We start from the raw sequence: 23,656 nt of genomic DNA, 5'->3' as shown, positions 1-23,656 counted from the left end.
GCACATTTATGGACACGTGGCCAAATACTTGGAGATTGGGTAATAGTTTATAACCAAAAATGATAGCTTTTGCTTAGCTTCTATGACTTGGCGTGTCCATGCATAGACTCACTGGGTGCTACCTTTGAAGTTCCTTTGTCTATTTAAACAACCCCAGCTGAATTTGCCCCTACAAACCTCTCCTTCCTCTTCTCTCTCTCGTGAAAATGAAAGGGCTTAGTTTCAGAGGACTCACATTTATGTTTTTGGTGGCATTTCTTGTCTGGTCTTCTAGTTTGGAGGCCTGCCATGGGAGAGCCACATGGAAGAATTGGAGGCAGAACAGAGCGGCCTCAGCGGCTCTCTACTCCAAGAAGTGGAAGACCACTCACCGTCACGGTGGTTCTCACAACGGCAACCACCGTGGCGGTGCTTCAAAGATAAAGCCTCCGTCACTGCTGCCACCGGCTACTAAGCAGAAACCAGATGTCCCCCGCAGCCTCCCACCCCCTCATAAGGGCGGAGGCTTTAATGGTGACCATTCTTCCACGTTTAATGTGCTCCATTTCGGTGCTAAAGGCAATGGAGAAACTGATGACACCCAGGTGAACATTAATCTTCTTTTATCTCACATGAAAATCAGGAAAATATTTGGCTTCTCAGAGCAAGAAGCAATTTTGTCCTCGCCCCTTTGATAACTAAGTATAAGAAATGTAAAAACAAACTTTTTTTTTTCAATAAATAATGAGTTTGTCAATTTTCAACGGCGGTGAGAACAAGATTTGGTTATTAACTTTAAGGAGCCAAATATTTTCCTAAAAATAATTATTTGTAAAGTTATGATTATGCAGAGTATGAGTGATATAAGTGAATATATATTTGATGAAATGGTATTTACGGGGAAGAGAAATGGGAAAAGGGGGGTGGGCCCATCTAGAAAGGCGGAATCTCGTTATGGCAGTTGGGTCAGGATTTGAGCAAGAATAATTGGGTGGAGTAGGCAGCATTCTGAAAACTAATGCCAAACAGTAAAACACTCTCTTACCGTCAGTAAACAGCTGTAACAGTAAAATAATCATGTGCATCGCAGGCATTCCAGGACACATGGACAGCCGCTTGCAAGGTGGCAGCATCGACCTTCATCGTCCCGTCAAACTATGTCTTCTTAGTAGGCCCCATCTCCTTCTCCGGTCCTTACTGCCAACCTGATATCGTATTCCAGGTACTTTTATATCGGCCAAATTATATATGTCATTCACATAAACTAAACTATACTTTCCATCAAAATTAACTCTATTCTCTAAGAGCTAAGACAATTGATAAAATTTAACTCAAGTATAGATACTAAAATCAAACTTTAACTACAAGAATGAAAAACATAAGTGTCAAGGGGAAGTTGAAAAATTAGTTCCAGATTGGTAAAGTCTGAGAGGTGGGTTATAAGCATAATGCAACTTTGCATCATCTTGTTTTGATTTTTTGATTTTTACAAAAAGTTGGATGGGACAATCATTGCGCCGACGGACTTCAAAGTTTGGGGTAAAGGGCTATTACAATGGCTACAATTCACAAAGTTGGTGGGAATCACCATACAAGGAAATGGAGTTATTGATGGAAGGGGTTCAGTATGGTGGCAAGCTTCCCCTTTTGATGATCCCATTGACGATGAAGTCAAACTATTCATCCCACTCAACAGCACTGTACAAGCAAAGCCACCATCACCAGTAATTCACCTTCTTCCCGCCCTGCATTTTAGTTTCAAAGAACTGTCTGCTGCAACATTTTCCCTAAACCTATTCTAAAACCTGTGACAGGTGAGAAGTGAGCTGGTGGGAAAGATGCCAAGCATTAAGCCAACTGTAAGCGCGGCTAATATATCCAAAAACTTTCTGAGCCAGTTTCATTGTTTGTGGAAGATCCCTTGACACGGCTCTGTTCTTTTTCTTGTACAGGCTCTGAGGTTTTATGGAAGTTTTAACGTTACTGTCACCGGCATAACAATTCAGAATAGCCCTCAATGCCACCTCAAGTTCGACAATTGCATTGGAGTGTTGGTTCATGATTTTAGGGTTTCGTCTCCAGGTGACAGTCTCAATACTGACGGAATTCATCTGCAGAACTCCAGGGATGTGCTAATCCACAGCACCAGTCTCTCTTGTGGTACGAATTACTTTGCATATGATTACTGTTTTCTTCACTCTTATTGCCATTTCAACCATAGTGGGTCATGGCATCATTACAGGAACGAATAAGCAACAAAATGCAAAACACGAAGCAAATAGCTAGTTCTCACCTTCTCCTATTTCTTTGCTACCATTCATGTAACTCAATGATAGGGGCTCCTCGGTCAGTTCAGTTTTCTAAAGCATAAACCAAAAAGTATTTGTTGGTTCAATTTGACAGATTTTGTCAATTTCAATCAGTTCAGTATGGTTCGGTTTTGATCGGCTGGGTGATCAATTTTGTCAAGCAGTCGGTTTGGTATTCAGAAAGAGTTTAGTTTCGGTGCATGTTTTTTTTTCCCCTTTTCTCATACCAATATGTCAATTTTGAGCCTTTCGCCAAAAACTTCTACTCACCTGCTTACAACCCAACTCAATGTCTTACACCAGGTCATCAGGGAGCAGCCAACCTAAGGTTACATTTTGAACCCAAAGACAAGGAACATTTTTGTAACTTTTTCTCCACTTTAATTACCCGACAGAACTTTTGGCTTCAAGCTTCGCATTCAACCCCCTTCAAGAAGGGGGGAAAAAACTGGCAATGACATTTATGCATTGCAAATATATAGGATGAAAATTGACCGCTTGGTTTGATCTTTCACTCAGGAGACGACTGTATTTCAATACAAACTGGTTGCTCAAACGTGTATATACACAACATCAATTGTGGTCCAGGACATGGAATCAGTATTGGAAGTCTGGGGAAGGACCAGACAAAGGCTTGTGTTTCTAACATCACCGTCCGGGATGTAATTATGAATAACACAATGAATGGTGTCAGAATCAAAACATGGCAGGTATGAGCACAATTCTTCTTTAGAATTAACTCATCAATACTGCTAGTCTTGATCATTGAAGTAAATACTTTATTTGAAGTAGTCTGTTCTCTATGAATCAAACTTGATAAAGATAGAAACTTATAGGCAGTATACACTGTAAAGTCAAACCAGCTCTGTCTCTCTATTAAAATTTGATTCCAAATTATGCATCTGCAGGGTGGATTAGGTTTTGTACAAGGAGTCCTCTTCTCAAATATTCAAGTTTCTGAGGTTAAGATACCAATAGTCATAGACCAGTTCTACTGTGACAAAGCCAAATGCTCAAACCAAACTTCAGCTGTGGCTCTATCAGGAATAAACTATGAAAGAATTAGAGGTACTTACACAGTAAAGCCAGTACACTTTGCCTGTAGTGATAATCTGCCATGTACAGATATATCACTAACTGGAATAGAGCTCAAGCCACTGCAAGAACTCTATCATTTATACGAAGCCTTCTGCTGGCAAACTTTTGGAGAGTTGAGAACTCCTACTGTCCCACCAATTGATTGTTTACAGGTCGGGAAGCCATCAAACAACCAAATTCAGTATGATTTTGATACTTGTTGAGTGTGAAGTTGATACTTATTTGTGTATTCACTGGTGTGGTTGGCATGATTTTCCAACCCCTTTCCACACCATGAGCTTACGCTTGTACATTTTAGTAGTCCTGGTTCATAAGATTATCCTGTAAAAGTTATAGTTCTGCCCATTTAGATATCGACATATTGCAATGACTAGACTGCAGTACTGGTATGCTGCTTGTTTGTCATCGCACACTTCACTGGGTGACATTATACTAAAGCCTCTACGAAGATTTCTAATAAATCCGTCTCTTTGTAGTTTAAACTTTTGAATTTACATTCATTAGTTGAAATAAAGTTCCTACCATGCCAAGAAGGAAAATGCATACAATGGATCACAAATATAAGAAGTCACCAATAACTTGTTATGTAATGTCATTCAATCACACCCATGATAAATAGTTAATACTACGTTATGATCCAAAATAACACCCCCACCAACTTACAGTAATAAACTCTGAAAATATCCCATGTTTTTTCCAAGTTTGAAACAGGACAAAACAACTCCTATGATAGTTTTATTTAATTACCAAGTATCGGGGCCACTCCACTCCTTGTTCATGACTCACCTCCGCTAATCTATGAAGAGGTTTCACCAACCCAATACCAGCTCCGAGAGAACATCTCCCAGTAATTCAACAATAGTCAGAGGAATGACTTTAATTTCATTAGACAAAAAGGGATAACCCCCTAACCAGTAACTAGAGATCACTGATCAGGCATTAAAGATAAGGTAATTTTTACCATCGCCCGCCCATGAGGTACCAATCGAATTTGAAAATAACGATTCTGAAGATTATCAGACTTCTCCCTAATGAATTTGTCTGATACTTATGGCAACAGAGGAAAACGAAACAAATATGCACAGGAAAACCACAACAAACGCATCATGTGGAGAGAGGATATGTTATGCACGCATTACCAAGTGAAGCAACCTTCGAAAAATTATCCCCGCAGAAAATGTTTCTACTCAAAAGAATCTCGCGTGCATAATAGACCATCGGCAGCAACATTATCAAATCTATCTTTACATTAACCTCGAAGTCCAAAAAAATACTACGAATACAGAGGATCCAAACATAGGATTGAACCTAGAAGAAACAAAGAGTGAAGAAGAAATCCTCGTGAGACTACGGAAAAGAAGCAGGGCTATAGACTTACCTGGATGGAAGATGAAGATGATAGGGGAACGCAGGCCAGATCAACGGCTAAAATTTGAGCGAGCTATGCGAGGCAATCCCCTGTTTTCCCCCCGATCGAGCAATGGCGGCAGATTACAAATCCGACTACAGAAGACCACTTCGCCTACAGTCGCAGTGGGCTTTTGGATCGGGTCGGATCATACCCTTACTCGGTTTCTCCCGCCTTTTTCCTTTTCCCATCTTCCCGTCCCTTCAATTTTCATAGTGCTAGTATAAAAAAAAAAATCGCAAAATTTGTAAAAATTGATAATTTTTTTTATATATTATAGACGGTACCATAAAAATTTTAACTTGTACCGTAAAAAAATAAAAACTAATATAAAAATTTTCCCATCTTCACGAGGAGGTAAAATTTGTACGCTTATTAAAGTAGACTTTTTACCAAGTTAATAATATTAAAAAAAAGAAAGAAAAAACCCTTAATGCTAGTGCATGTATGTATCAATTTTTATCCATCTCACCTCACCTCAAATTTGTATACTTATTAATGTAGACTTTTTACCAAGTTAATAATATTTATAAAAAAAAACCCTTAATGCCAGCGTATGTATGTATCAATTTTTACCCATCTAACTTCACCTTAAATTTGGACAAAATATTTCAACTTTGACCCTAAACTAAGATAAGTGTGATAGCATTTACCTTAAACTTTAATAAGTGTATAAATTTTACATGTCGCGACTTTTTCGTTTGAAAAATCATTTATGAAAGTATTCTTGCTTGCCTTACAAATGTTTTTAATGAAATTGGTAGGATTTCAAATAAAAATGATATTTGAATCTTTTATTTTTATTGAAATTTGTGAGTTTTCACATAGTTAATTAATATTTGATCGTGTACATTTATCCTACTTAATTTTACAAAGAAGATGATTTCTATTGAAATTGGCTAGTTCTATTTGACATATTCGAATTTATTTGGCGAATTAGTAAAAAATGAATTAAAATGAAAAAATGCAATACATATATAATTTTAAAGTTTAATTGGACAAATTTAAAGTTCTATAGATCAATATATTTAAACTAAAATAAAAATAAAATATTAAACCTTACCACTTGAAAATACTAATGTGAAACAACTCCAACCCTTCTCCAACCGTCACCAACATTACTTTATTATTCTTATGTAAAATAATAAATTTTTTTGCCCAATGAAGATAATTTTCCCACATCAATCAATTGTTGCACTTGTTTATTTATGAAATTAGTTTTTTTCTTTAAGAAATCATTTATGAACTTGAAATTTTTAATTGAAGTAATCATTCTCCTTGACTTTTTATAGTTTAAATTGAACTATATTTAAAATATTATTTTTTGAGGTCTATAATGTCATAATTTTTTTTAGTTAATTAAAAAAATAATTTAATGGTTGGATGGTAGAAAATGAAACATAGTAATATGTTTTTTATCTCCTCAGTTATGTTTGGATTGACATCTTTTTAAACAGTTAACATATACTTACATGGACAATTATTTTTAGAAAGCTACAAAATTATTTCATCACATGGTTGAATGTAATTGTTATAATTCAAAAGTGGTTGAATGTAATTGTGATAATTGCAACAACCCTTATATTGGGGTAATTTGTCAATAAAGTTAATTGGTATAATTGCTCAAATTAATGTTTGATTCGCCTTTCTTCCTTGAACCAATAGTTACACGGTAATTGATCTTTGGTAATTTTTTTCTTTCCCAACAAGTTACACGGTAATCGAAATGGGCTGCCGCATAGTTGAACATCTACCATTTACTTTTGGAAAATAATCGACTCTTTAACAATAAAGAGTAATTTTGTTATATTTGAGGAAAGTTAAAAAATACTTTTAGTGAATGTAATTTCGTGAAAATAACAATTTAGTTCCTAAATTTTTTTTTTTTGTAACGATGTGGTTCTGTATTTTCAAATTTGTAATAATTTAGTCATTATAATTTAAAGTTGGTAACGATTTAGTCATTATCGTAACTTTTTTTTTAAGTTTCTTGTATGTATAGATTGATAAACTAAATAGTGACCAAAAATATGTTTATGAATTAGAAAGATTAAATTATTATATGATAAAAATTTGACACTTAATTTTAATAAATTTTTTTCACGATAGGGATTAAATTGGTATCAATTTGAAATTATAGAACTAAATCGTTACAAGTTAAAGTTGTGAGACTAAAAATTGTTGCTTTATGAAAAGTACAAGGATTAAATTTACAAACTTAAGTTTAAGGATTAAATTGTTATGAGTAAAAGTAGACGGACCAAATGTGTTTTTTAATCTTAAAATAAAAAAAAGTAAAAATAAATGCTATTTATACAAATTTTTTACGGTGGTGAAAGTCAAATATTTTCCTTTCCTTTTTAAATTTCCATCATGTATTTATTGTACTAAAACAATATATATAAAAAAGAAAGAGTCTAGAATCCCGACAGCTTATCTTATCCATCACTGATTTCTTCTCTCAAAGTTCTGTAACCTTTTAAATTTCCTTCCACTTTTCTTCTTCTACATCTCCGATTTCTGTTCGACAATGGCCGATAAGGATCTGAAGAACACGATGAGAAGGAGAATGGCCTCTATTTCCAGTCATCTCTCTCCAATCTCACCGGCTCCAAATCGCGACTTGATCCGCTTATCCGGCGCCTCAATGAACGACAGCTACCACCGCAAACACGGCGCCGTTCCGACTCACCCCGTCGTTTGGCGCATCTCCGGCGACGACTCCGGCCAGGAATTCACCGACATCATCTACGAGAAGGCCGTGGGAGAAGCCATTGCGAAGGTACAATCGAGCTAGAATTAATCGCCGTGTTTAATTTAATATTCTTTTAACATTTACAAATTTCCGCGCCCTTTCGGTAGATCACGATCAATAGGCCGGAGAGAAGAAACGCTTTCCGGCCGCTAACAATCAAGGAGCTTCTCCGTGCGTTTAATGATGCCAGAGACGATAGTTCCATCGGAGTCATTATTCTCACTGGAAAGGTAAATTTACTTATAATTAAGTTGTTTGATTACACTAATTAAGAAGAGATTAGTAGGATTTTTACGGATAGGGTTGCTTCAGGGAACAGAGGCGTTTTGCAGTGGAGGAGATCAGAGTTTGAGAAAGAAAGACGGTTATGTCGATTTCGAAGATTTTGGTCGTCTTAACGTGTTGGATTTACAGGTACCGACATGTCGTTCGAGTATTTACTCTAATTTTGCCATTTTGGACCTTAACTTATTTCCTTGGTCATTTTTTAGGTCCAGATTCGTCGTCTTCCAAAACCAGTCATCGCAATGGTACAATTTCCCAATTCGGTTTTGAATTATCGCATTTGTTAATAAATTTATCGTTAATCGAGGCTACTAAAGTTTTAATAGGTGGCAGGTTATGCTGTTGGAGGAGGCCACATTTTGCACATGGTTTGTGATTTAACCATTGCTGCAGAAAATGCTATATTTGGTCAAACAGGTCCTAAGGTATTTCAGCCCTCAAAAAATTGTCAAATTTTCGCCATTAATTTCTTCTCCTGTGGTTGAATGTTAACATTTTTTGTTTGGCCTTTTAGGTGGGAAGTTTTGATGCTGGCTATGGGAGCTCTATCATGTCCCGTTTGGTAAGCAAAATTTTCTCAAATTTTGAATACGCAGAATGTATGGATCTGAGTTTGATATTGTTTTCTGATTATTGGGCGATCAGGTTGGACCCAAGAAGGCACGAGAGATGTGGTTTCTGACCAGATTCTACTCGGCTTCTGAAGCAGACAAAATGGGACTCGTCAACACCGTAGTTCCGGTGAGTCCTTCCGGCTGCAAATCGTAGATCCAAATTCCAATTACCAATTTAATCAACTTCATTTCAGTTTAATCCCTATTTTTTAAAGTTTAAGTTTAACTTCTATAATTTGAGTTTCTAATTCAGTTTTTATAATTTTAAAAGTTACAGCATCCAAGTTAAATCATATAAATTGTTTTGGAAGTTTGAATCCTTTTGCTTAAAAAAAAATTAAGGTCTTTTACTTTGATATAGACTTTTAAGATAGTTTATTTTTTAGTGGTAGATAAGAGTGGATTAACATGGCAACATCAATTTTCTATAAAGTAAATAAAAAATTGGAGTACTTTCATCACTATATAGCATAAATCAAAAAAATGTTACAAAATTTCATTTTTTTAAAATACATTATAAGTCTAATCAAGTTACCAACTAACTTAATTTGTTAAGATATATATACGATATGTCCTGATAAAAAATATAATAGGTTAAAATTCTAACTCTTACTTATTGTACTAAAAAATGTATTATATATTAATTTTAATTCAAACTATGTTATTTTTATATAATTTCAATTTTTTTTTTCTATATTTGAACCTACTATTTAGTTTATGTGTCGTGAATTATGACTAGACATCGTGTCGAAAAGTAAGCATTACATATTTTTCTAAATATTTGAATATGCACCTTTTTGTTTAAGTTTAGGGGAGGAAAGAAACTAGCGTAGCAAAATTCGTGAGTTAGAAATTCCCGTATTCACATAATTTTGTACTTACAAAGAAATTAAAACTAAACCCGGAAGTGAATCACTAATTTACCCTTTTAAATCTTCACCCCATCAAGCTTAACTATGTATTTTCCTTTTTATAGTTGGATAAGCTGGAGCAAGAAACGATCAAATGGTGCAGAGAGATTCTAAGGAACAGTCCGACTGCAATCCGGCTGTTGAAATCGGCTTTAAACGCCGTCGACGATGGACACGCCGGACTTCAGGTACTGTGCTTCGAAAAATTCCAAATTTTCTGCAGTGATTTGCCGCCGCCGCAGCGCTGACTGACTCTTTGTTCTCTGGTTAATCGTGCAGGCACTGGCCGGCGACGCCACGCTAATGTTTTACGGTACAGAAGAGAGCAGCGAAGGAAGAGTGGCGTATATGGAACGTAGGCCCCCAGACTTCTCTAAATTTCCAAGAAAGCCTTAGATTTCAAACGCTATTTTAATTTCAATTTCTTGCCGTGGTTTAATATTATTGTATCTCGATTGTAAGGCAAAATGTGACATGAATATTCGAACGCTCAATCTTTTCGTCGGGTGTGTCTTGTTCGTTAGATATCCAATATATAAATTATATATAAAATTAAGTTTATTCGACCCACCAGTTCCAATATATAAATTATATATGAAATTAAGTTTACTCAACCTACAAGTTTCAATATATGAATTAAGTTTACCTACCTTATCAGTTTAAGTTTGAGTATTAGTTTATTCATCCTAATCAGAATGGGAGGTCTGTATTCGAATCCTTGTATGGTTATTTCCTTCTCATTTATTATGGTTTCTATTATTGGGTCTTGTTGCAATTTTCTAAGTCCACAAATGAGGGGTGGTAGATATCAAATATATGAATTATATATATTTATTTAAATATTGTGTACAAGTTAGAAATTGATGTGAACTTAAATAACATAGTTCAATTGGTTAAAATATCTATTTCATTAAAAGGTTGAGAGTTTAAAAATTCAACCTACATATCACAAGGGTAAGTTGATAATGTTGTTCATGAGTTACAAAGACAAATATTCAAAATCCAAAATAATCATATTGGTTATTAACATAAATCGTTTTTGTTTCAAGTCATTAATTGTGATAATTGGATTGAATTGATTGAGAACTTTACCATTTTAAGCAATGAAGATAATAGTACCTTTATTGTGATCTATTTTGCCTAATTTGAGAGGCTGGATTAAACATTGTATTTTAATTTCACGTTTCTCTAAAAAGTGACACTTTAAATGACATAAACTGATTGCTTTTTGTACATTTATAAAAAGATGTAAAAGAGTTATGAAGCAAATTTAAAGGAGACATTTATTTTGTACTTTAGAAAAAAAAAGACATTTATTTAAGTAGTTATATTTTTTAAAAACAGTCTTTAATTTGTTCTACATAAATCCAATTCAAATTATCTACATAAAATTACTAGTCAAATATGCCATTTTTGAAGGTAGTCCAACAATTGTGTATATAGCCAAATATTTATACATCGTCACATTTTATTCAATTATCTTAATTTTCAAAAGGTGACGTAATATATTCCCTCCTAACTTTAAAAAGCATTTCAAAAGAAAAAAAATCGAAAGATAAAAAAGAAATGAAATAAATAAATAAAGAGATCTTACGTAATTAGCTTTAATTATGCAATGCATTATATACAAATGACAATAATAATATGTCCAAAATTATACTAAAAAAATGTTAATTTTTTTTAAAAAATGATAATAATAACAAAACAGGAAAATATAAAATTATCCTTTTAGGTCACTGCTCGTTTTAACGTCTCCTTTCAATTTCGAGACTTCAAATTTGAATCATCAACGACCGCGGGGCCGGAGCATTCAATTCCACGCAACAAGAATTAAAACGTGTCGGTCATTTATTGGTTTGAGAATCAACACGTTAAATAATTTTAATTTCCTATTCTGCGCGAAAAGTCCAATGACGCCAATCTGCAAATTCTCAGACCTATGACGTGTTCGATGGTGATTGGAGGATAATTGGTTCGTCTACACGGTCCATCAAAAGGGCAGTTTCGTACTTCAACCTTCCCTTGCCTTTCGGTTTATATATAGGGCCCCGGTGAAAAATACTCCTTCTCACCGTCTCGCTTTTCTGTCTGTCGTAGATTCTTGGTGGTGCTCGGAGAAGGTAATGTTCCGTTTACCATTTTCGTTCTTCTTTCATTCCCCCATGCGATGTTTTTGTTCTTAGGATTTTGAGGTTCTTCAAGTTCTGACGGCCATTGTTTTTCCTGAATCTTTGATATCTCTTCCTGGATTTCTAATTCGAATTGAGCGTTTCTTTTGATGAGTATCGTCATTGATTGTTCCGATCTGCTTCTTTGCCGATTTTTCTTGCATTTTTTGTGATTTATATTTGAATTAGATGCATGAATTTCTTAGAGGAGCTTAATATGAGTTCAATTTCATGGTCTTAAGGCGATCTGATAGTGCGATGCGATCTACCTTCAGATCCATTCCAGTAGCCGTGAGGGATGTGATTTATTTAAACTGATGATTCTCCGCTACTTTTTTCTCTCCATTCCATTTGATATTTGTTACTTCGAATAATCTGAATTTCTATACCTAGTATTTTGTTGATCTTCAGTCGCGGTATCGTTTTTTTTTTTTTTTTTCACTTGATCTTTGTTGCTATGGTCATCAATCTCATTAGATATACTCTGATGGCGTTGAAATCATTTAGGGATTTATAGGCAGAGACAGAAATGGGGCTTACGTTCACAAAGCTTTTCAGTCGGCTTTTTGCCAAGAAGGAAATGCGAATTCTGATGGTTGGTCTTGATGCGGCCGGTAAGACCACTATCCTCTACAAGCTCAAGCTTGGGGAGATCGTCACAACAATCCCTACCATCGGTGAGTTTTCTTTTTCCATTTTAGAAATTGAGTTATTGCATGATCTATCCTTGATCTATGTGCGTGTATATATACACACACAGATAGATCTATTTATAATTTGTTCTTTAAAAAAGAAAGTTCGTTGATATCTCTCATCACTGCATTTTATCTGGTTTATTACTATGACTCTACCATGGTAATTCTCATTCATATTGGGTTCACAATTTTCTTCTGCACAATAATATGCTTGGCTTGGTCGTTTGTAAACCTTATAAAATATTGAACATGTAACATTCTTCATCTGGATAATTTTTTACATAAAACCAATATATAGCTAATGCTGAAGTAAAGAGTCAATGTCACCTTGATTTAAGGAAGGAGGAATATATAGAGGCCTCTCATCACTGCATTCTATTTTCATATGGTCTGTGACTGTAGTATATACCATGGTTTTACGCATTCTTCGTGTTAGTTTCACAATTTCCTTCTGCTTAAGGACTCAGTCACTCTATGATATGAAATAGTAAACTTCATACATCTTATCAGAATATAACAAAGTTTAATTGAAGAGTCAATTAGCTGACTGTCACCTCGACTGAAATGTGTCCCCTGGTATCCTCTACTTTTTAGCACTTGTTCCAAAGAATATTGTAATTTAGCTCATGTCCTTTATTTGCAGGGTTTAACGTGGAGACTGTAGAATACAAAAACATCAGCTTCACTGTTTGGGATGTTGGTGGTCAAGACAAGGTTTGAACTTTTGTATGGATTATTCTCCTGCTAGAATGCAGGTTATTTTGTTAATCATTTCTAAAAGTTTTATTTATATTATGTCTAATTAATTTATGTTCTTAAATTCCTGTTCAACAGATCCGTCCCTTGTGGAGGCACTACTTCCAGAACACACAGGGTCTCATATTTGTTGTTGACAGCAACGATAGAGATCGAGTTGTTGAGGCCAGGGATGAATTGCATAGGATGTTGAATGAGGTATTACATACTACGTACTACCTAAGTTTGAGCACCTGTTTTTAATTGCTCATGATGCTGCTATCGCTTTCTTTTTTAGAGAGTACCGTTCCAATAGTTCACAATTTACTACATTTCTTTGCTAACTAACATTTGGTATCTCATTATTCACTTTATAGCATCTGTGATCATGTAAATGATTGTCTTTTGTAAATGATTTGTGTAATAGTAATTTGCACTTTTCACCCTTGGAGTTTCAATCCAGACACAGGACAAAAATTGATTACTAAGAATTCATGTGATTCCAGGATGAGCTACGAGATGCAGTTCTGCTTGTGTTTGCTAACAAACAAGATCTTCCTAATGCAATGAATGCTGCTGAGATCACTGATAAGCTGGGTCTCCACTCTCTCCGCCAGCGCCACTGGTAAGACTTTGTTATATTTATTCCAAATATAAAACTTTGCTTCTGTTATCTTGCCTACTCAGGTTCGAACTGCTTCATGATATCTTCAGGTACATCCAGAGCACTTGCGCCACCTCTGGAGAGGGGCTTTATGAGGGTTTGGATTGGCTCTCCAACAACATTGCTAACAAGGTAAATAATAACTTATTGGCCTAATCTACCAATGATTTAGAAACCTGCTTTGCAGGCAAAATCTTATTTTCACCAATCCTTTCTCTCTCTCTTTTTTTTTTTTTGCTATTACTGCCATCCCGTTGAGCTAGTATTTACATCTCTGTGCAGGCATAAGGATATGGAACAGTTGCTTCTGAGACTCGCAGTTCTGGATGCAGGGTGAATATTATCTAATTTTTTCATGGGGCAGCTTATAAGAGGTTATGGTTTTTCTGTTTACGGGAGCTTTTAGCAAACTATTTGTCATTATACTGTAATATCAGAATGGTTAGCCTTGGTTATTGTGTTTTGTCGGCTCTTTTTGGGGCTTTACGCGCTGTTCCTTTCTTTTGATTTCTAGCTGAAACTAGTTGATGTATCATTCCATGTTGGATTTGTCTCATAACCCATTCTTTTGTTGCTTCTGTTTCAATTTCATTGCATAACTATCACCTATTCAAATGTCAAGATGATCTTTTCTACTGGAGTAAATTTTTTCACGATCAATTTTTTCCAGGCAAGCTGGATAAGTCAATGATGACTGATGAATCTAAGCACGAATTAACCCACAAAAGTAGTTTTGAAAGACGTCGAACCCAATAAGAAAGATTCCCAATCTTTCATTAGCTTGCTCCAGATTGTAATATCTAATGCATTTAGTTATTTTATTTCTTTTAATACCCTTTACAGCTATGGTATGAATATCTGATTATGCTAATTGGTTGTGTTTTATCTTTGACGCTAAATAGTGCGAATGCATAAATAAAGTGAAACGATCTTCTTAATTTCTTATGTGAGGCCCAAAAAAAAACCCTCCAAAGTTGTAATTTCTGCAGCTTATAGGAGACTAGCTTGTTGGTGCTCAGAGACGGGAATCTCTGCTGGGGCTGTCCATGAATGGCCGTGTGGTTATGGGCAGAAGCATGGATGGACCTGCTCATATCTCTTTCCTGATTGCGAAACCAAAACACAAGACGGGCTGGCCTTGGAATTCCTTTGGTATCTTTTAAAGCAAGTTTTGGTATAAAAGAATATATAGAGCATCCTATTCCTGCCTGGCATTTTCATTGTTTCGTGTGGAGAATGATATTTTGACGTATGCCAATTTGCCAAACCAATCTTGGACACTCGCTCCCAAAACTCGTCGTGTGATGATTAGATGTATTAGAGAGAAATTACTACGAAACGTATTTTAAACCAGTATCCAACAGTTAATAGAGGTATATAGATTTAGAACTTGCATCAAATAGTTATTAGGAGTCAGTCACATTGTGTCGCTTTCATCACCACCAACTTGCATAATTTGCCAGTGATATTACCACAAAACTCTCTTCTAGCTTCTCCTATTTTGACAAGGAATAAGTTTTTAAAATTTTTTAGGACTTGTGGGGGTTGATTTCAACTTTTCCAAGCCTCAAGGGTGCTTGTTTTCCAGCATGGTGGGCTCCTTGTCCCATCTCTCCAAGCCAGGAAAGAAGTGCACTTGAAAATGATGCCACATAAGTACAATTTCTCCCCTCAAGTTGACGCCAATTGGTAACAATTTGTAATTATTTGGAGTCCTGTGATGTAAAATTTTATTACTCTGGAAAATTAGAATGGAGTGTGATGTTTCTTTTCACGCATCCCTTACGCAACGCTTTTACACTTTTCAAAGAAATGCATATTTGTCATTTTTTCTTTTCATTTTAATCCCTCCCCCGAATCCATCAAACATGAATAAAAATATATACAATTGAAAAGTTTGTCTCTAGTTTTGGATGAAGATATGTTCCACGAGTCTTTTTCTTTCCTAGTATAATGGTATGGGTGGGAATTTGAAATCTCTTGGTCGGAAATAGATGCTAGTTAGCATTAAGTTAAACTTATGTTAGCATGTCAGACAAGTAAATAAATGATGTAATTATTTATACATGGATCACTTTGATTGATTAGATATATTATTCTCTTCCATTACGAGGGATGAATCATGAACGTTGGAAACAACTTATAACAATTGTTGAATAAGTTATCTTTCATATTTAGTAAGCATGTAAGTTTCACGTTTGATGGAAACAAAATAATCACGATTCATCAGCAGGGATGATATTTTGAATAGAATATGGATCTCCATGGAAACCTATGAGAATCTTCTCTATAATTGTGGTTGACAATGCCTTTAACACATCAACTTCAGCGCCATTGCCTTCAGGTATTTGTTTCTTCCCTGCAACACACATTTCAATCCAATGGCCCATCCTTAATTTCCCTTTCTCCTTTTTTGGCCTTTTCTCATTCCTTTCCACCACTCTTAAAAGCCAAATAAAAAACCATTCAAAATTTATAATAAAAAAGAAACTCAAAGAGAAAAATTGTTTCCTCTGTGCTCAGTTTGATATCGATGCCTTCTAAAAACTTAGATTAAAAAATTACCAATTAAATAATCAATATAGTATACAAATTCAGGTCATACAACACCAGTTAAAATTGTAGCTGTAAATGACATTTATTCTTCCAATTAAATTTCAAATTCTCATATCACATACCAAAAAAACAAAGCCTAGACAGGGAAATATCTAAAATTGAACAGATATATGGACAAAATCCAAGGGCCCGAGATGGGTTTCCGAGGGTTGATGATAGCAGATATGTTGTGGAATCTTTACCATTCGGTTCGGTCATCTTTGTTTGTAGTCTTTATTTCCAGTTTCCACCCTGCTCATTTTTCTATTACCAATCACCATCTTGATCAAATTTCAATAATCGAAACTTCACGAAAACGACCATTACTTCTCATTTACATTTCATTTCCCTTGAATTTGAATTTGAATTTGCATTTGCATTTGAATTTCCCTCCTATATAACCAACACCCATCTCCGCTCTACTGATCTGCACACACATAATAACAAAACAATATAATAATTCGAAATGGCCCCAGAAGTTCCGCCGGCCGCCGCCGCGCTCTGCAGCTCCGACAGGGCCTACGTGACGTTCTTGGCCGGCAACGGCGACTACGTGAAAGGGGTGGCGGGTCTGGCCAAAGGGTTGCGGAAGGTGGCCACCGCCTACCCTCTCGTGGTGGCCGTACTGCCGGATGTTCCGCCGGAGCACCGCGAGATTTTAAAGTCTCAGGGGTGCATCATCCGAGAAATCGAGCCCATTTATCCTCCGGAGAATCAAATTCAGTTCGCCATGGCCTATTATGTCATCAACTACTCCAAGCTTCGCATTTGGAACGTAAGTCCCAAACCCAAACCTATAATATTAAAAAGCATTCAAACTTCTTCCACTCATTTGATTGAATTTAATTATGTGCCTTATCTGGTCCCATTTCACTCCTAAAAATTCTCTGAGTACACTCCAACTTCATATATAAATTGGGTGTGGGTGTGGGTGTGGGTGCAGTTTGTGGAGTACAAGAAGATGATATATTTGGATGGAGACATCCAAGTGTACGACAACATAGACCATCTTTTCGAGAAGCCAGATGGGCATTTCTACGCCGTGATGGACTGCTTCTGCGAGAAGACATGGAGCCACTCGGCCCAGTACAAGATCGGATACTGCCAGCAATGCCCCGACCGTGTGAAGTGGCCGTCCGGCTCCGGCTCCCCTCCACCGCTGTATTTCAACGCCGGCATGTTCGTGTTCGAGCCCAGCATTGAGACCTACGACTCCCTTCTCGCCACTCTGCGTGTAACCCCACCCACTCCTTTTGCCGAGCAAGTGAGCGTCGTGTAATTAATTAATTTCGTTCCCTTTAAATTTTAATTTTCCATTTTGGGAATTAATTAATTAATTTGTCTTTTTTTTTTTGCAGGATTTTCTGAATATGTTCTTCCAGAAGATATACAAACCTATTCCTCCCACGTACAACCTCGTTTTGGCCATGCTGTGGCGCCACCCCCACAACGTCGATGATGTCCATAAACTTAAAGTCGTCCATTACTGTGCTGCTGTAAGCTTTCTCTAATTCTATCTTTTCGAAAATTACACTAAATTATCACATCAATTCAATATGTACGTCTCAAAATTCACTTTAAAGATTTGCAATTTATGTCCATTTTGTAAAATTTTAAATCTAATACGTGTTTTTTTTTTCCTGGGTGCCATTAATTTTGTAATTCCCTCTTATTGTTTCCTTACTCACAATTTTATTTTCCCTTTTTGTTAGCCTTCTAAAAATGTATATTATATGAAAAATATTTAGGCGAGTAACACCCATCTCTAAATGACCACCCTTAAAAAAATAATAATAACTCACTATTATTATTATTTTCATTTAGTTATAAAAATTTAATAGTGAGCACTAAAATTTGGTGAACATAAGATAGGTCTTCATTAAACCAGTATTTTCTATTTTATAAACAAATAAATAATAAAATTTAGGTATTTAATGGTAGGTAGCCTTCCTATTATTAAAAAATTGACAGTTATTTATTATATTTTCTTTTAGAAAATACTTAAATAGGATAATAATCTATCTCTATATTAATTTTTATTTAGAAATACACAGGTCATTATTTTTATAAAAAAATTATAGTTTTTATATTTCTCTATTTTAATTGTGAAATATTTAAGGGTGGAGCTAAGTATTTTTTTTTTCTTTCAATTTTTCAATGACGAGTGCTCACTCGCATCAAGTATTTTTCATGAATAATTATTTAATTGAAACGACATTTTTTAGGGATCGAAACCATGGAGGTACACGGGGAAGGAAGCAAACATGGACCGAGACGACATCAAAATATTGGTGGCAAAATGGTGGGACATTTACAACGACACGTCGCTCGATTTAAAGTCTGAAAACGGCGTCGTTCAGGAGGGAGATGAGGCCCAGACTCTGCCAAAGTTGTCAATCATGGCCTCCATTCCTGAGCCCAACATTTCCTATGTCCCTGCACCTTCCGCTGCTTGATGATTATTCATCATACCCCCAATACCATACCATATCATTTGAATTTCCCTTTAAAAAAACTTTACAATTTTATATTTATACGCACTCTTGCTATTATACTTTCTTAATTAAGTGTATCTAATTAAACTGAAATTTCGACACCCATTGATATTATACTATATACATAGAAGACAAAAAAAAGAGGCTGATATAGTTTTTTTTTTTTTTTGGTTGTGATATGAATGTATTTAAATATTATGTCATATAGTTTTCAATAAATGAGAAGTAGTGTTCTCTGTTTATATTTCTTGTTCTTAGAATTTTATAAACGTCGACTTTTTTTTTAATAATTTCCATAAATTTCTGCCTTTTCTTTCTCTTCCAAAATATGTTGGGCCCATAAAGGCAGGTGCCCGGCCCAAATTAGAATGCTATACGAGCCACTCCAAAATATTAAGCCCAACCTAAAATCAGCCAGGCAATCCAATCAACCGACGGCACGGCAAGGATAACATTAATGAAAAAATAAAAACAAATACAAATTATGATGAACTATAATGTATCTTTTAAAATTAATTTATTCATTCAAACAATATTTATGAGGTTTTATGCACTTTCTCAAATCACCTATTGCCATTATATTTTATCGGGGTTTTTCACCAACTTAAAAAGAGTAAAAATGGAAAAAAAAATCAAGAGATTGTGAGTTGGATCCCTACTCCCACATGTTATAAAAAAAATAATAATAAATAAAGAGTTTAAAAATTCTAATCCATCAACTCAAATTTTAATAGTATCTTAGAAAACTTAATGTAAAATTAAATCTTTCATTTAATAATAAATTTTAGCTGTACCAACATAAATTTAACTCGACGGTAACTAACATTTGTTTATAATCTAAGGAATATATTTTTTCTATACGTTGAGGTGGGAAATCGAATTCACAATTCCTTAATTGAAAATATATACTAATTACAGCCCGTTACAATATTTCATTTCCAATCATGGTATTTGAAACAAAAAGAAAAAGAAAGTTTCACGTGTCTAATTAAAAATAAAAATAGTGAGAAAAAAAAGAAAACTATCGGCGATGATCCTGACGTACCTACCACCAGACGACAGTTGCAGGAGCGGGAATGGTACGCGCCTCCTGGTTCGTCCTCTGCCGAAAGTCAACCGTTGGTACTGACTGTAATTTCTAATTCCGATGAGATCTCGCGCAGCTCTCCCCATATTCTTTAACTGATGTTCTAAACGGTTCACCTCCGGATGTTTCAGCACTCTTCAATTTCAGGCCTTACGAGTTCGTCGCCAACAAGACCTAGCCGGCCGGATGGATCTCGGCGTCTCTTCAATCGGCCGGAATTCGGAAGCCCAAATATCTCATTTGGCCTTGGATATTGGAGGTGATTCTTAGTTCTTCGTTTTTTGTGATTCTGCCTCTGTTGATTTGGCCTGGATGATGTGTTTGGTTTGATCTTAAACTTGGATTGAATTCTTTTATTTTCTAGGGATGAGATAACTGATAAGTTTATGCATCTCTGCCGTTGCTTGGATTTACTTCTCTCTTATGAAGTTTTCTTATTCGACTTTCTTTTTACCTCTTGATTGTGATGGTTGATTTTTCTGGGCCTATTTGGAATAGTATGCCTGCACGAATACCCTTTACTCTTTTAATCTAAATCTTAGTATCGACCTCTGAGCACTAGAATGATTCTAGAGAACTTGATTTTTCGTCCAACTCTTTTCAACTAACTAATATTCCTTCTTTTCTGTTTGAGAGTGACGTGCTGACTGACCTTTTGTGGTCTTTCTGCCCCGTAGAGACTTGAGAAAGAGTAACTATGAATGATCCTCTGCATTTTATAATATCTACGTCAGTTATTTAACGATCCTGAAGTTGCAAATTACCCATGTGGGTGTTTCGTTTTTATCCCTTTCATGGCAGGCACTCTTGTTAAGTTGGTATATTTTTCTAGAAACAAGGAACTCTTGAAAAATGATGAAGTCCAGAGTTCTGCAAAAGTTAGTGAAAGAAACCATTCCATACTCCAAGGGAGGCTTCACTTTGCCAAGTTTGAAACAAGCAAAATTGACGACTGCATAGCATTTATTAACGGCAAGCAACCTGGTATACGGGCTTTTCTCTGTGCCCTTTACATCAATTGATCTTTTTTTTAGCTTAAACTTGTTTACTCAGTGTGTCCTGGTTGGATAAAAAATCTAAAAAGGAAGAGAAATTCCTATTCTTAGTATGATGTTTGCAGATGACCATCTGTTGTGGTTTACGAAGGGAAGATGTCCTTGACATATCGAAGGGTTCATTATTTACATTTATATATCTCTAGAGTCAACGTTCACCTAATACTATATCAACTCAATGTTATGTACAATTTAGAATGAACCTCTTGGCCCATAACACAATTAGAAGTATTGATATTATTACTTAGCTGTTTTTCCATTCAGTAGCCAAAAAGTTAAAAAATGAAGAAACATACAAACTGTGAAATGAACTTAATATGCTCCAAAATAGTCGGTACCTTTATTATTTTGACTGTTAAAGTCTTGTGTATGCTTCCTTCCAGACTCTTCGTCCCCCTTTTTGCCATTTTCTTCCCTTTTTGGTACTCTGCTGAAAACTGAACGTTAACCCAGGTTCCCAGCACCCCAAGGATCTTGACAGCGACAAAATCGTTGTAAAGGTGCCATTGAATCCATCTTTTTAACTCAAAGGAATAATTTACATTGTTCTATCTTGTATACTTTTGAAGCATGCAAGTTTATTCACTGGTAACTTTTGGTGAGAAGGCCACTGGTGGTGGAGCATATAAATTTGCAGACCTCTTCAAAGAAAAGCTTGACTTTTGTCTAAACAAGGAAGATGAAATGGATTGCCTCGTGGCTGGAGCAAATTTTCTTCTAAAGGTAGGACATACAACATATCATTTTGGTACGCAAAGAACCAATATACTTGAAATATTGTATAATGCAACACATATCATGTAATGTTGTGAAAATAAATCTCATTAATGCAGATAATAGAAAATAGAACTATATTTGAATTCTATGACACTTGGAAAATGCTCCTATTTGTGTTTCATTTTAGGCAGTCCACCAAGAAGCATTTACATACATAGGCGGTCAAAAGGAGTTTGTTCAGATTAACCAAACTGATCTGTACCCTTACCTTCTCGTCAACATTGGCTCTGGAGTCAGCATGATTAAGGTATGGTCATTATGGTATTCACTATATAGTTTTCTAGCCTTAGCATTTTCATGAGTACAGTTTCTTACACCTGCAATCTTTTATATTGCAATTAGTAGGTGGATGGAAATGGAAAATTTGAGCGGGTAAGTGGAACGAGCCTTGGTGGCGGGACCTTTTGGGGTTTGGGTAGGCTTTTGACAAAGTGCAACAGGTACTTCCTCATTCACTTGGTCGTTGAAATTGTTGTTGTTTTGGCAGATGGTTCGACATGATTAGAAAGCTCCGAACTCTACTAGTTTATTATTTTTTGTTCTTCCTATCAAATTGAACCCTTCATTTATATAATTTAACGCCTAGCAAACTTTTATAATTTATTTTCTTGCTTTAAAAGCCAAATTGTAAAATCTTTCAGTTTTGACGAATTGTTGGAGTTAAGTCACCAAGGAAATAATAGAGTGGTAGACATGCTTGTTGGCGATATATTTGGTGGAATAGATTATGCTAAGGTACTCACTGTTATCAATATCATATGATGATTCATCATGCACGATCAATGTTACTGCCTCCATTTCTAAACACCTCTTATAATATCGGGAATAGTCTTTCATTCATCAAGGAGGAGGATGTTTCCTTTTTAGATACAACTTTTCATCTTCTTCTGCCATTTAATGATTCAGGTTGGTCTTTCATCCACAGCCATTGCTTCTAGCTTTGGCAAGGCAATTTCAGCGAGCAAAATACTTGAAGACTACAAGCCCGAAGATCTTGCTCGCTCCCTCCTAAGATTGATTTCAAATAACATTGGACAGGTAAGTCACTGTGATGGAACTTCATTCACTTGTAAACTTCGGAAATATAAGACGTTCTCAATTTAATTCTCCTCAGATTGCCTATCTTACTGCACTTCGATTTGGACTCAAGCGGATATTTTTTGGAGGATTCTTCATACGCGGTCATTCTTACACTATGGACACCATATCTGTTGCTGTTCATTACTGGTAAAGATTTTGAATTTTCATATAAAAAGTTTATAGATGGAATTAATCATTTGTCTAATACATTAAATTCAATTACTTCTTGATTGAATTGAGTGAACGAAATAACTATGACTCCATCAAACAAATTAAATAGGGATAACACAAACATAGCAACTCCATTATATATTTTTGTTCTCATGGCAGTAGCTGACTATGTTTTTATTCCCTTCAATCCTCGGCTTTTCGAATACGATTTTCATTTTTCTCTTTCAGGTCGAAAGGCGAGGCTCAAGCAATGTTCTTGCGGTATGAAGGATTTCTTGGGGCCTTGGGTGCTTTTGCGAGCTACAACAAGCAGGGCCTTGATAACTTCATACAACTAATGCAGCAAGACCCGAAACATAAGCCGGAGTTTGATAGTACAGCATCTGAAGGGGAAGCCGATGAGTATGCAAGTATAGATTGTAGTGTCTACATAGATTAAGATTAGAGTTCATTTCGTTTCTTAGACTTGGCTTAGTGAAGTGCAGAAAATAAGACCATTTTTGGGTGGCGAACTTGGCACCCTGTTGATTCATAAAGTAAAACAAACTTTCTAGGACTCAAATTTAGCTGCCTATCTATCTAGCAAGGCTGATACCATAGGGGCTTTCATTCCATTAATCTCAAAGATTCCAAAGCTTTTGTTCTTACTCCTGCCCACTGTTTCCACTCCCCTGGTCTAGAAATTTCAGCCTAGTACATGACAGGTCCAGGACTTATATTGGGCATTTTTGTTGTTGAGTGTTTGATAATTGGGATTAGGGCTCAACAGAGCTGG

At 35.6% G+C, this 23,656-nt stretch overlaps 5 protein-coding genes across 7 annotated transcripts; all 5 read left to right on the top strand.

Moving 5' to 3' along the window:
* Window positions 1-96: 96 nt before the first annotated feature.
* LOC111019072 (polygalacturonase At1g48100) lies at window positions 97-3,868 on the top strand. Its single transcript, XM_022295355.2, has 7 exons — window positions 97-584; window positions 1,070-1,201; window positions 1,476-1,703; window positions 1,794-1,838; window positions 1,932-2,139; window positions 2,808-2,998; window positions 3,197-3,868. The coding sequence occupies exons 1-7, from the start codon at window positions 207-209 to the stop codon at window positions 3,587-3,589; spliced, it is 1,575 nt and encodes a 524-aa protein (XP_022151047.1). The 5' UTR covers window positions 97-206; the 3' UTR covers window positions 3,590-3,868.
* Window positions 3,869-7,215: 3,347 nt separating this feature from the next.
* ECHID (enoyl-CoA hydratase/isomerase D) lies at window positions 7,216-9,925 on the top strand. The gene is made up of 9 exons (XM_022295420.2): window positions 7,216-7,576; window positions 7,657-7,779; window positions 7,862-7,963; window positions 8,041-8,079; window positions 8,161-8,259; window positions 8,349-8,396; window positions 8,480-8,575; window positions 9,425-9,547; window positions 9,639-9,925. The coding sequence occupies exons 1-9, from the start codon at window positions 7,325-7,327 to the stop codon at window positions 9,753-9,755; spliced, it is 999 nt and encodes a 332-aa protein (XP_022151112.1). The 5' UTR covers window positions 7,216-7,324; the 3' UTR covers window positions 9,756-9,925.
* Window positions 9,926-11,333: 1,408 nt separating this feature from the next.
* On the top strand, window positions 11,334-14,207 carry LOC111019123 (ADP-ribosylation factor 2). Of its 2 annotated transcripts, none has more exons than XM_022295422.2 (7): window positions 11,334-11,479; window positions 12,035-12,204; window positions 12,866-12,936; window positions 13,057-13,176; window positions 13,464-13,582; window positions 13,672-13,753; window positions 13,904-14,207. In XM_022295422.2, exons 2-7 carry the CDS (start codon window positions 12,057-12,059, stop codon window positions 13,907-13,909), a joined length of 546 nt encoding a protein of 181 aa, XP_022151114.1. In that variant the 5' UTR covers window positions 11,334-11,479; window positions 12,035-12,056; the 3' UTR covers window positions 13,910-14,207. The 2 variants fall into 2 exon arrangements, with proteins under 2 accessions (XP_022151114.1, XP_022151115.1); XM_022295423.2 differs by having other exon boundaries at window positions 11,359-11,479; window positions 12,045-12,204.
* Window positions 14,208-16,635: 2,428 nt separating this feature from the next.
* LOC111019122 (galactinol synthase 1) lies at window positions 16,636-18,953 on the top strand. Its single transcript, XM_022295421.2, has 4 exons — window positions 16,636-16,991; window positions 17,160-17,480; window positions 17,575-17,712; window positions 18,442-18,953. The coding sequence occupies exons 1-4, from the start codon at window positions 16,683-16,685 to the stop codon at window positions 18,670-18,672; spliced, it is 999 nt and encodes a 332-aa protein (XP_022151113.1). The 5' UTR covers window positions 16,636-16,682; the 3' UTR covers window positions 18,673-18,953.
* A 724-nt stretch (window positions 18,954-19,677) lies between these two features.
* Window positions 19,678-23,528, top strand: PANK1 (pantothenate kinase 1). Of its 2 annotated transcripts, XM_022295417.2 has the most exons (11): window positions 19,678-19,833; window positions 19,930-20,057; window positions 20,600-20,782; window positions 21,307-21,353; window positions 21,460-21,576; window positions 21,758-21,877; window positions 21,976-22,070; window positions 22,272-22,365; window positions 22,537-22,668; window positions 22,745-22,857; window positions 23,110-23,528. In XM_022295417.2, exons 1-11 carry the CDS (start codon window positions 19,742-19,744, stop codon window positions 23,318-23,320), a joined length of 1,332 nt encoding a protein of 443 aa, XP_022151109.1. In that variant the 5' UTR covers window positions 19,678-19,741; the 3' UTR covers window positions 23,321-23,528. The 2 variants fall into 2 exon arrangements, with proteins under 2 accessions (XP_022151109.1, XP_087973458.1); XM_088117332.1 differs by having other exon boundaries at window positions 19,743-20,057; window positions 20,631-20,782.
* The last annotated feature ends 128 nt before the right edge of the window (window positions 23,529-23,656 follow it).

This window comes from Momordica charantia (genome assembly GCF_013281855.1).
Source record: "Momordica charantia cultivar OHB3-1 chromosome 9 unlocalized genomic scaffold, Mcharantia_2.0 BLBB01000009.1, whole genome shotgun sequence".
Lineage (NCBI taxonomy): Eukaryota > Viridiplantae > Streptophyta > Magnoliopsida > Cucurbitales > Cucurbitaceae > Momordica > Momordica charantia.
Note: the sequence above shows the minus strand (reverse complement) of the source record. Positions and strands in the feature narration are given on the sequence as shown.

Bases quoted from the DNA above. Each gene is read 5' to 3' on its own strand.
- PANK1 (XM_022295417.2), top strand. From the start codon at position 19,742: ATGATCCTGACGTACCTACCACCAGACGACAGTTGCAGGAGCGGGAAT. The intron at 20,058-20,599 runs GTGATTCTTAGT...CTTTCATGGCAG, and splicing joins TTTGGCCTTGGATATTGGAG to GCACTCTTGTTAAGTTGGTA. The intron at 22,366-22,536 runs GTACTCACTGTT...TTAATGATTCAG, and splicing joins GTGGAATAGATTATGCTAAG to GTTGGTCTTTCATCCACAGC.
- LOC111019123 (XM_022295422.2), top strand. From the start codon at position 12,057: ATGGGGCTTACGTTCACAAAGCTTTTCAGTCGGCTTTTTGCCAAGAAG. The intron at 12,937-13,056 runs GTTTGAACTTTT...CCTGTTCAACAG, and splicing joins ATGTTGGTGGTCAAGACAAG to ATCCGTCCCTTGTGGAGGCA. The intron at 13,177-13,463 runs GTATTACATACT...ATGTGATTCCAG, and splicing joins TGCATAGGATGTTGAATGAG to GATGAGCTACGAGATGCAGT.
- ECHID (XM_022295420.2), top strand. From the start codon at position 7,325: ATGGCCGATAAGGATCTGAAGAACACGATGAGAAGGAGAATGGCCTCT. The intron at 7,577-7,656 runs GTACAATCGAGC...CCCTTTCGGTAG, and splicing joins TGGGAGAAGCCATTGCGAAG to ATCACGATCAATAGGCCGGA. The intron at 8,260-8,348 runs GTATTTCAGCCC...TTGGCCTTTTAG, and splicing joins TTGGTCAAACAGGTCCTAAG to GTGGGAAGTTTTGATGCTGG.
- LOC111019072 (XM_022295355.2), top strand. From the start codon at position 207: ATGAAAGGGCTTAGTTTCAGAGGACTCACATTTATGTTTTTGGTGGCA. The intron at 1,839-1,931 runs GTAAGCGCGGCT...TTTCTTGTACAG, and splicing joins TGCCAAGCATTAAGCCAACT to GCTCTGAGGTTTTATGGAAG. The intron at 2,140-2,807 runs GTACGAATTACT...TCTTTCACTCAG, and splicing joins CAGCACCAGTCTCTCTTGTG to GAGACGACTGTATTTCAATA.
- LOC111019122 (XM_022295421.2), top strand. From the start codon at position 16,683: ATGGCCCCAGAAGTTCCGCCGGCCGCCGCCGCGCTCTGCAGCTCCGAC. The intron at 17,481-17,574 runs GTGAGCGTCGTG...TTTTTTTTGCAG, and splicing joins CCACTCCTTTTGCCGAGCAA to GATTTTCTGAATATGTTCTT. The intron at 17,713-18,441 runs GTAAGCTTTCTC...GACATTTTTTAG, and splicing joins TCGTCCATTACTGTGCTGCT to GGATCGAAACCATGGAGGTA.